Source organism: Malus domestica, chromosome 08, assembly GCF_042453785.1.
Source record: "Malus domestica chromosome 08, GDT2T_hap1".
In the NCBI taxonomy this organism is placed as follows: Eukaryota; Viridiplantae; Streptophyta; class Magnoliopsida; order Rosales; family Rosaceae; genus Malus; species Malus domestica.
In genome coordinates, this window is record NC_091668.1 from 1,455,401 (window position 1) to 1,467,466 (window position 12,066).

Below are 12,066 nucleotides of genomic sequence, written 5' to 3' on the forward strand. Positions count from 1 at the left end.
AAGATCTTCGTCCTTGTGACGATTCAAATTCTTTAAAATATCTCTACGACGGAATAAACAAAACCAATCTAGGCCAAAATTGACTTGTTCGATTTGATTATGTTCACTGATTTTTCTGTTCACATGTTTACCCCTACTTGCCATATAGTTTTGGGGTGTTAGTGCATAGTGCTCTTCTCTTTACACACCAGTTTCAATTTTATTCTTCGTAAATTAAGAGACCGTTTGATAATCATTTCGTTTTCAATTTAAAAAATATAAAAAACTAAATGAAGTTTTCAACTAGAATTTTCGCTTTTGGTTTTCAATTTTAATTTTTTTTAAAACAACTGAAAACTAAAAATAGTTACAAAAAGAATTTTTCATTTTTTTTTAATTTACAAAAAAGTAAAAACTGAAAACTCTAAACTATAGACTAAAAATTAAAAAGTGAAATCGAAATGGGCTCTCAACAAAATTTAAAAAAGACTGGGCTGAATTACTGAATTCAAAGCAGGGCTTATTAACGTTACGAGGCCCAATGGATCTGGATAAATATTTTTCATTTTTTTTTAACAAACGATATTATTTATATAGGCTTAATTTTACAGTGGGCTAACAATAATGTGGTTCAAATTTGCTTTTCGCAAGAATCGAACCTAAAACTTCTCACTTATAAATGGAGAGGAATACCATTAAACCGTAGTCCTGATAGGTTCGTTATTTTATTTTATATTTTAAGAAAAAAGAAAGAAAGCAATGAAAAGCTGTACATAAAATAAATACAAAAAGGAATGAAATGAAGAAGAGTGGGAGACTAACGTTTAATTCAAGATAAAGAAAGAAAGGTGATCGCACCACGACGGCGGCGACGTGGCGGTCATTTAACGGAAAATAACAGACAAATCAGCCTCCAGATCAAATCTTGAAGCACAACTCTGAAAAATCGAGACTACCTACAGCTGAGCTCCGACCAACCGTTGATGGATGCAATCAGGAAGCTCAGAGATCAGGTCGCCAAGCAACAGCAGGTACTCCCTCTCGTTTGATTCCGAATTTGTATTTCTGTATGGATTTTGATATGAACATAATCTGCGTTGATTGCGAGATACTGAGATTACTTAATGAAATAATATTTATATAATTGTTCGAGTTGAATTGGATCGATTCGAATTCAAATAGAATGTCACTATTTCTGAGCTGTTTGGGGATGTGTTGGAGTGCAATGTTGATGAATTTCTGAAATTTTGAGCTAGGTGTTGCTAATTACTTATCGATTTTGATGTAATTGGATGCTTAATTTTTACATTTTCGGAAAACTTCAAGCGAAAATGGCATATAATTCAACGTTCTATGCTTCATTAATGCATAAGAGTTGGTCGAAGCTTGATCGAGTTTGCTTTTGGTTATTTTGTGAACACCGTCAGGCTGTGTTCAAACAATTTTCTGGTGGCATATATGGGGGATCGGATAATGTTGCCTCGGATGAAAATGAATTTCAACAGCATCAGAAACTCGAGAAGCTGTACATATCAACTCGTGCTGCCAAGGTTGCTACGCTTATTTTTGTCTGTGCTTTAAACGAGCATCACGTTAGTTGTGTTACCTATCGTTTTTTTGCTTCATCTTTAACAGCATTACCAAAAGGAAATTGTCCGCGGAGTGGAAGGTTACATTGTGGCCGGTTCAAAGCACGTTGAAATAGGTATGTTGCTTGAAATGCGTTGTCTTTTCTTGGGAGTTTGGATATGAATTCATGTTGGTTTTATCAGTTGGTATACATAATACTTTTTCAACAGGTACCAAGCTATCAGAAGATAGCAGGAAATATGGTTCTGAAAAGACTTGCACCAGTGGTAGCACATTGTCGAGAGCTGCACTGAGTTTTGGAAGAGCTCGGGCCCAAATGGAAAAAGAGTGCGGAGTTCTACTTAAAGCCCTTGGCACACAGGTTTAAGTCAAATTATTACTAACAATGGCTCATTAAGTAAAAATCAAATATTGACAGGGCCGGCTTCATACAAATGGAATTTCAACTGACTAATTTTCGTGTGCATTTGATCATTTCGAAAGAAATTTACAGTAAAAATTGTTCCCATTTTCACGTGTGGTTCAAGAACTGGACTACTTTTTGTGTTATTATGCATCATATGACAAACTGGTTCACCATTTCTTTCTATAGGTTTGCATAATAACTCTTTCTGTGCTTATCAATTTGCCTGTGTAGGTTGCAGAGCCTTTAAGAGCAATGATAGTGGGAGCGCCCTTGGAGGATGCTCGACATCTTGCTCAACGATATGCTAGAATGCGGCAAGAAGCTGAAGCTCAGGTATATGCAGTTTCTTCTGTTTCCTACCAATTTTGTACTACAGTGATTTTACATGTTACATGGTGATCATACATTTCTCGGTTAACTTTTTTTGTTTTCTTTTAAAAGTGTTTGTTCATTTTGAGACAATCATACATTGGTATTCATACAACAACAACAACAACAACAACAACAAAGCCTTTTCCCACTAAGTGGGGTCGGCTATATGAATCCTAGAACGCCATTGCGCTCGGTTTTGTGTCATGTCCTCCGTTAGATCCAAGTACTCTAAGTCTTTTCTTAGAGTCTCTTCCAAAGTTGTCCTAGGTCTTCCTCTACCCCTTCGGCCCTGAACCTCTGTCCCGTAGTCACATCTTCGAACCGGAGCGTCAGTCGGCCTTCTTTGCACATGTTCAAAATCACCGGAGCCGATTTTCTCTCATCTTTCCTACAATTTCGGCTACTCCTACTTTACCTCGGATATCCTCATTCCCAATCTTATCCTTTCTCGTGTGCCCACACATCCCACGAAGCATCCTCATCTCCGCTACACCCATTTTGTGTACGTGTTGATGCTTCACCACCCAACATTCTGTGCCATACAACATCGCTAGCCTTATTGCCGTCCTATAAAATTTTCCCTTGAGCTTCAGTGGCCTACGACGGTCACACAACACGCCGGATGCACTCTTTCCATCCAGCTCGTATTCTATGGTTGAGATCTCCATCTAATTCTCCGTTCTCTTGCAAGATAGATCCTAGGTAGCGAAAACGATCGCTTTTTGTGATCTTCGCTAGATTGCTCCGGTCATTAGTGTGGATAAGTATATAAATGGATAGAGATAGGAAAGCAAACACAAGATGTACGTGGTTCACCCAGATTGGCTACGTCCACGGAATAGAAGAGTTCTCATTAATTGTGAAGGGTTTACACAAGTACATAGGTTCAAGCTCTCATTTAGTGAGTACAAGTGAATGATTTAGTACAAATGACATTAGGAAATATTGTGGGAGAATGATCTCGTAATCACGAAACTTCTAAGTATCGGAGTGTGGTGTCGTCTTGACTTGCCTTATCTGTCTCATAGGTAGATGTGGCATCTTCTCTGGAAGTACTCTTCCTCCATCCAGGGGTGGTATCTTTAACTGGTGGAGATGCACAAGGTAATGTATCAATTTCACTTGAAGCTTACTTGTAGTTTCAGGCTTGGTCAAGCGCGATACAAACCATGTAGTAGGAGTCCCCCAAGTCGCCGAGCTAGGGGGTCTGCTGAAAGAGGTGACAGACAAGGTAAGCAATCAGAGCTCCGACTGATTGTTCACCTTCTCCCCATCTTGCAGCAGCATGAAGGATAAAGAGAAGAAAAATGAGAAGAGATGATATGAGATACTTTTGCTTTTGAAGAAGTAACTTTCCACAGGCTTATTCTTGAACTGAGCTGGAGGGTTTTCTGGTTTCCTCCAAAGTATAAGGCCGACTGAAGAATTTGAGGGTCAAAACAAGTCCATCAAATCTAGAGTACGTTCCACCCTGCTGATATGGGATACTTTTGCTTTTGACAGAGTAATGAATGTATCGGCACGTGTGCTGTTACGCTTGTCTCCACATGCTTCCTTGTATCCTTCGCACTTGCCCTATCTGTTCCTCAAGCAGATGCGGAATCTTCCCTGGAAACATAAGATGTTGAAGATGAGTACTCGAGAGCAATGCCAGGTAAGTAATCAGGTAAGGGGTTCCAGGCAGTCAGTTCCTGGCTGGAAGCTTGATTCCAAGTGCTGACTGATTGCTCTCTTTCTCCTTGTCTTGCAGGTAAAAACAAGGCCAAAAGAAAAGACAGGGAAAAAGCATGATATGGGATACTCTTGCTTTTAACCCTGATGATATGAGATATTCTTGCTCTAGTATAGCTTGTTTGCAGAGGTATTATCGGGGGGAAAGAAAGCTGAATATTTCGAAAGGCTTCGTTGGGAGTGCCCTCTCAGATATGATGAAGGGTTGAGCATTTTTGCAGGTCTGCCTGTCCGTTGGGGATGGAGGTCGACATATATAGGAGTCTCCCTAACAACAAGTAGTAATGCTATTCCTTTACCCTGCTTGGTCATAGCACGGTAGTGGGAGCTGCCAGTTTCACATGTTTTAACTCTGTCAGAGCACTTTGAAAAAGTGGTCTGTGGTATCTGGCTCTCGAGATTCGGAGAACGATGCCTCTTCGATTTTTGAGAAAGCAATCATGCTGGGTGTATGACTCTCGAGATTCGGAGAGCAGTGTCTCTTCGATTTTTGAGGAAGTAATCATGTTGGGAGTCTGGCTCTCGAGATTCGGAGGGTGGTGCCTCTTCGATTTTGGAGCAAGCAATCTTGTTGGGAGTGTTGTCTCGAATGTGAGTAAAGGTTGGGCATGTTTGCTAGTCTACCTTGCCACGAAGCACAAAGGTTGACACACAGGGACTTTCCAATTATCCAGCAATGGTACTGTTCCTTTACCCTCTCTTCGATTTTGAGAAAGTAGTCATGTTGGGAGTCTGGCTCTTGAGATTCGGAGGACGGTGCCTCTTCGATTTTGGAGCAAGCAATCTTATTGGGAGTGTTTTCTCGAATGTGAGTAAAGGTTGGGCATGTTTGCTAGTCTACCTTGCCACGAAGCACAGAGGTTGACACACAGGGACTTTCCAATTATCCAGCAGTGGTACTGTTCCTTTACAGTTGTGGGTAATAATATGGTAGCTAGACCTTCAAAATTTATGTGTCTAAACTTTTGTTAGTGCTGTTTCTTTGCTATTCTTTTACCTTTCTTGGTCAGAGCGATGTAGTGGGAGCTGCAAGCTTCACGTGCTCAACTTTGGCAGAGAACTTTGGCAAAGTTATTTGTGGTACCCATGAGCTATTGTTGCGTGTGGGAAGTGGGTGATTGAACAGTAAGATTCATGTGCTTTCTACTTCACCAGAAGTCTTCGACAGAATGCCCATAATTTCTGCAAAGCTGAGTGTGCGTGTGACAGGTGTTGACAAGGCTAGAAAAGTAGGTGCCTCTTCGATTTCTGAGATCGGCCCTCGTGGTCTCTGAGCAGCCCAGCTTTTGAGAAAGCGAGCGCCTCTTCGATTGATTCGGAGAACGATGCCTCATCGATTTTTGAGAAAGCAATCATGCTGGGGGTCTGGCTCTCGAGATTCGGGGAGCAGTGTCTCTTCGATTTTTGAGAAAGTAATCATGTTGGGAGTCTGGCTCTCGAGATTCGGAGGGCGGTGCCTCTTCGATTTTGGAGCAAGCAATCTTGTTGGGAGTGTTTTCTCGAATGTGAGTAAAGGTTGGGCATGTTTGCTAGTCTACCTTGCCACGAAGCACAGAGGTTGACACACAGGGACTTTCCAATTATCCAGCAATGGTACTGTTCCTTTACCCTCTCTTCGATTTTTAAGAAAGTAGTCATGTTGGGAGTCTGGCTCTCGAGATTCGGAGGACGGTGCCTCTTCGATTTTGGAGCAAGCAATCTTATTGGGAGTGTTTTCTCGAATGTGAGTAAAGGTTGGGCATGTTTGCTAGTCTACCTTGCCACGAAGCACAGAGGTTGACACACAGGGACTTTCCAATTATCCAGCAGTGGTACTGTTCCTTTACCCTTGTGGGTAATAATATGGTAGCTAGACCTTCAAAATTTATGGGTCTAAACTTTGTTAGTGCTGTTTCTTTGCTATTCTTTTACCCTTCTTGGTCAGAGCGATGTAGTGGGAGCTGCAAGCTTCACGTGCTCAACTTTGGCAGAGAACTTTGGCAAAGTTATCTGTGGTACCCATGAGCTATTGTTGCGTGTGGGAAGTGGGTGATTGAACAGTAAGATTCATGTGTTTTCTACTTCCCCAGAAGTCTTTGACAGAATGCCCATAATTTCCGCAAAACTGAGTGTGCGTGTGACAGGTGCTGACAAGGCTGGAAAAGGCTGGAAAAGTAGGTGCCTCTTCGATTTCTGATATCGGCCCTCGTGATCTCTGGGGAGCCCAGCTTTTGAGAAAGCGAGCGCCTCTTCGTTTTTTGAGATCGGCCTTCGTGGTCTTTGAGCAGCCCAACTTTTGAGAAAGCAAACGCCTCTTCGATTTCTGAGATCAACCCTCGTGATCTCTAAGCAGCCCAGCTTTTGAGAAAGCAAACGCCTCTTCGATTTCTGAGCAGGCGCCTCTTCGATTTCTGAAGCTTCGTCGAGTGCAGATTTTTATAGGGACTGGCATTAAGTTCCAAAGCACACTTGAATCTCCACCAGTAGAAGCTTCATTCTTGCACTTCTAAGATCTTGATTTGTCCGACCTCTTCTCTCTTCAACACCTTTGAAAATGTCTGGCCCCTCCGACCGTCGTTTTGACTTGAACCTTGTTGAAGAGGCAGCCCCGCCTTCTCCAGACAACATATGGCGCCCATCCTTCGTCTCCCCTACTGGTCCTCTTACCGTTGGGGATTCCGTGATGAAGAATGATATGACCGCTGCGGTGGTGGCCAGGAACCTTCTCACTCCCAAAGATAACAGACTACTTTCCAAACGATCTGATGAGTTAGCTGTTAAGGATTCGCTGGCTCTCAGTGTTCAGTGTGCAGGTTCTGTGTCTAATATGGCCCAACGCCTATTTGCTCGAACCCACCAAGTTGAATCATTGGCGGCTGAAGTGATGAGTCTCAAACAGGAGATTAGAGGGCTCAAGCATGAGAATAAACAGTTGCACCGGCTCGCACATGACTATGCTACAAACATGAAGAGGAAGCTTGACCAGATGAAGGAAACTGATGGTCAGGTTTTACTTGATCATCAGAGATTTGTGGGTTTGTTCCAAAGGCATTTATTGCCTTCGTCTTCTGGGGCTGTACCGCGTAATGAAGCTCCAAATGATCAACCTCTGATGCCTCCTCCTTCTAGGGTTCTGTCCAGTACTGAGGCTCCAAATGATCCCCCTCCGGTGCCTTCTCTTTCTGGGGCTCTACCGACTGCTGAGACTTCTCCTAAGCAACCTTTGTGAAGGCTCCCTCTTGTGTGCTTATTTTGACTCATGTATATGTACATATTTGTAGCTTATCGGGGATATCAATAAATAAGCTTTCCTTCATTTCAACGTATTGTGTTAAATACACCAAAGCCTTCTTCGCTAAGTTCTTTGAATTTTCTTTTGTTAAAGCTTGTATGTTGAAGCTTTCTGAGTGGAGCATGTAGGTTGGGGTAGTGTTCTCTTAATTTCCCGAATGAGGAAAACTTCTCGGTTGGAGACTTGGAAAATCCAAGTCACTGAGTGGGATCGGCTATATGAATCTTAGAACGCCATTGTGCTCGATCCTGTGTCATGTCCTTCGTTAGATCCAAGTACTCTAAGTCTTTTCTTAGAGTCTCTTCCAAAGTTTTCCTAGGTCTTCCTCTACCCCTTCGGCCCTGAACCTCTGTCCCATAGTCGCATCTTCTAATCGGAACGTCAGTAGGCCTTCTTTGCACATGTCCAAACCACCGTAACCGATTTTCTCTCATCTTTCCTTCAATTTCGGCTACTCCTACTTTACCTCGAATATCCTCATTCCTAATCTTATCCTTTCTCGTGTGCCCACACATCCAACGAAGCATCCTCATCTCCGCTACACCCATTTTGTGTACGTGTTGATGTTTCACCGCCCAACATTCTGTGCCATACAGCATCGCCGGCCTTATTGCCGTCCTATAAAATTTTCCCTTCAGCTTCAGTGGCATACGGCGGTCACACAACACGCCGGATGCACTCTTCCACTTCATCCATCCAGCTTGTATTCTGTGGTTGAGATCTCCATCTAATTCTCCGTTCTTTTGCAAGATAGATCCTAGGTAACGAAAACGGTCGCTCTTTGGTATTTCTTGATCTCCGATCCTCACCCCTAACTCGTTTTGGCCTCCATTTGCACTGAACTTGCACTCCATATATTCTGTCTTTGATCGGCTTAGGCGAAGACCTTTAGATTCCAACACTTCTCTCCAAAGGTTAAGCTTTGCATTTACCCCTTCCTGAGTTTCATCTATCAACACTATATCGTCTGCGAAAAGCATACACCAAGGAATATCATCTTGAATATGTCGTGTTAACTCATCCATTACCAACGCAAAAAGGTAAGGACTTAAGGATGAGCCTTGATGTAATCCTACAGTTATGGGAAAGCTTTCGGTTTGTCCTTCATGAGTTCTTACGGCAGTCTTTGCTCCTTCATACATATCCTTTATAGCTTGGATATATGTTACTCGTACTCCTTTCTTCTCTAAAATCCTCCAAATAATGTCTCTTGGGACCCTATCATATGCTTTTTCCAAATCTATAAAGACCATGTGTAAATCCTTTTTCCCATCTCTATATCTTTCCATCAATCTTCGTAAGAGATAGATTGCCTCCATGGTTGAGCGCCCTGGCATGAACCCGAATTGGTTGTCCGAAACCCGTGTCTCTTGCCTCAATCTATGCTCAATGACTCTCTCCCAGAGCTTCATTGTATGACTCATTAGCTTAATACCCCTATAGTTCATGCAATTTTGTACGTCGCCCTTATTCTTGTAGATAGGCACCAAAGTGCTCATTCGCCACTCATTTGGCATCTTCTTCGTTTTCAAAATCCTATTGAAAAGGTCAGTGAGCCATGTTATACCTGTCTCTCCCAAAAGTTTCCAAACTTCGATTGGTATATCGTCTGGGCCTATTGCTTTTTTATGCTTCATCTTCTTCAAAGCTACAACCACTTCTTCCTTCCGGATTCGACGATAAAAAGAGTAGTTTCTACACTCTTCTGAGTTACTCAACTCCCCTAAAGAAGCACTCATTTCATGTCCTTCATTGAAAAGATTATGAAAATAACCTCTCCATCTGTCTTTAACCGCGTTCTCTGTAGCAAGAACCTTTCCATCCTCATCCTTGATGCACCTCACTTGGTTTAGGTCCCTTGTCTTCTTTTCCCTTGCTCTAGATAGTTTATAGATATCCAACTCTCCTTCTTTGGTATCTAGTCGTTTATACATATCGTCGTAAGCCGCTAACTATACATTGGTATTCATAGAGAACGCAAAATCTTAAGATGTTTAATGTAACTTGTTGAGATTGCTTCATTACTTGAAGCTTTGTTGTAATTTGGTTTTTGTTTTTTTTTTATTACTCCTTCAGATTTGTCTATATATACTAACTTGCACCGGGATAGGCTATAGATGTTTCCAGACGCCAGGCCAAAGTACGGGATTCTGCAGGTAATGCTGATATTATCATGAAACTAGAAGCTGCTGAAGCCAAGCTTCAGGAGCTGCAGTCTAGCGTTGCAATATTGGGAAAAGAAGCTAGTGCAGCTATGGCTGCTGTTGAAGGTCAACAACAAAGATTGACTCTTCAGCGGCTTCTTGCGATGGTAAAGGATTGCCTCCCCTTTTTGTTTAAGTATTAAGACCTTGGCCTGTTCTAGTTACAAGACTGAAAAGGAAATTAATTTTGTAAATTTGTCATTTTTCGTCCCCATTCAAGGTGGAAGCAGAGCGCAACTATCATCAGAACGTACTTCAGATACTTGATCAGCTTGAAGGCGAGGTATGAAATATCCTAAAGTCTTCCTTTCAGCAAGACAATTTCCTTTCCCAAATCATTTGGCTGCAAATTATTCTAGTGTCTTGCTACTTTAAGCAGAGATCGTTGACACTATTTGTTGGGACAGATTTTGTCAGAAAAGCAGCGAATTGAAGCATCTCCTAGTCCGCCTACAGAGGACACTATGCCTCCGCCACCATCGTATGAGGATCTCAGCCGTAGCTTTGCTTCTGAAACCTATGATGAATTGACAGAATTGAGGGACTATTTCTTAGGAGAGGTATCTTTATGCAAATGTTGTTGTATCCAAGTTTTTTAGTCTGTTAGACTTTTTAGTCTCTACTAATTGTTTCTTTTCGCCTACCGCAGGTTATGTACACCTTCCACGCTGTAACTGATGTGGAGTTAAGTTTGTCATTCGGGGATTATGTCGTTGTCCGGAAGGTTCTGTCATCTTTCCAGCTTGCATGTTTTCATCGTTATATTCATGTTCGGATTTTTCTCTTTTGTATTGAGGTTAAATTTTCTTGCAATTGAGCAGGTATCAAACAATGGCTGGGCTGAGGGTGAATGCAAGGGAAAAGCCGGTTGGTTCCCCTTTAATTACGTTGAAAAGCGGGAGCGTGCGCTTGCTAGCAAGGTGGCTGCGGTCTTTTAAATCTTTTGGTTGCCTGTTTAATTTGCTTGTGTTTGTGTTTCTGCTCTGGGATTACAACTTCTTTTATATTGGGATTCAGTCGTCTTTGATGATCTCTAGTTGGCTTAGCGTCATCTTCAAGAAAAATGCGATGCATACACATGGAATGGCTAATACCTTTTATATACGCTATAGTCCAACCCAATGTCGTCCTGGGCTCTCTCAGCACCCTCAAAAGCTTTTCTTCTTCCACCTTAGTCAACTTAGAAGCAATAATAACGGGCAACGTTTCCTACTCACCAAAGTAGGCATACTTCAAGTGCTGGGGTAGTTGCTTGCGTTCCAACTTCAGAGGTTTCTTGACTGACGGAACAAGGTTTCTGAAAGTGAGAGGAAGTTCCTCAAAAAGCTGGCGACCTCGGACATGATTACCTGGAACTTGTTGCACACTATTGACCTTAACAATCGCTGGAAGTGCGTTAAGTGCAGCTTGCATTTCATAAAGTTCACTTTCTAATTCGTACTCATCACAGTTTTGAGTAAGGCATGTCTCCAAAGCATTTGAGGATCTAGTAAGCTTGAACAATTTTGGTATCTACTCGAAAACAGTCATATACCTTCCCAGGTTGCTTCATGGCATAAAAATTTTTGAATTCCATCGTCTCCTCAAAGACTGTCATTGTTAAGAGACCTTCTTTCACATCGATCTTAGTCCCTGAGGTAGCCATGGATGGTCTTTCCAAAATAATCGGAATCTCCCTCTCAGGCATAGAAACAACTTCCATATCAAGCACAATAAAATCCGTTGGTAGGATGAAGTGATCAACTCGAACAAAAACATTCTCCAGAATTCTCTGTGGATATTTTACTAATCGGTCTGTGAGTTGTAAGACTACTAAAGTTGGTAGAAGCTCTCCTAAACTTAGCTGTTCATACACTAAAAAAGCATCAAATTTACGCTAGCCCCCATATCAAGGAGGGCTTTTTTAAACGTGTGATAACCAATTTTTCAAGAGATAATAAGTGTAGCATTACTTTTTGTCAATTAAAAAGTGAACCACCCGTTTAAAAAATAAACATCCGTCCAATAAGAATTTGCCAAAATAAGCATGTGAAGCAAACATGGCCCATGGTTGTGTAAATTGATCGAGAATTTGTACGGAATTTAAACTCGCAGATTTTTTTCAAGAAAGCTAACGCTAAGAATTCTATCTATCTAAATTATATTTTATAAATCATATAATGTGGTTATTAATGATTTGATTATCACATAAGTGTTGATTAACGTGCTTATTTTCTATTATTAATAACACATCACACAATTCGTTAATTGATTTAAAAGATTGGTCTATCTAGCATTTTTTTTTTCCAGGTGCAACTGTGCTAGTAGGGTTAGCATTAGGGGGTGCGTTTAGTCTCACAATGGGTTAGTAATAATGTGGTTCAAATTTGTCTTTGATAAGAATTGAACCTAAGACCTCTCACTTACAAATGAAAATGAATACTACTAGACCGTAGTACTAAATGGTTCACTCTTCCACTTCTTTAGTATAAATAATATCCGTTTATTTGAAAGAAAAAAAAAAGTTTTGAAGA

General features: G+C 41.4%; 1 protein-coding gene across 1 annotated transcript; it reads left to right on the top strand.

Moving 5' to 3' along the window:
- Positions 1–605: 605 nt before the first annotated feature.
- On the top strand, positions 606–10,583 carry LOC103410460 (SH3 domain-containing protein 2-like). The gene is made up of 10 exons (XM_029106587.2): positions 606–1,010; positions 1,407–1,529; positions 1,615–1,684; positions 1,779–1,930; positions 2,207–2,308; positions 9,460–9,660; positions 9,774–9,836; positions 9,961–10,113; positions 10,203–10,277; positions 10,375–10,583. Exons 1-10 carry the CDS (start codon positions 963–965, stop codon positions 10,489–10,491), a joined length of 1,104 nt encoding a protein of 367 aa, XP_028962420.2. The 5' UTR covers positions 606–962; the 3' UTR covers positions 10,492–10,583.
- Positions 10,584–12,066: the final 1,483 nt, after the last annotated feature.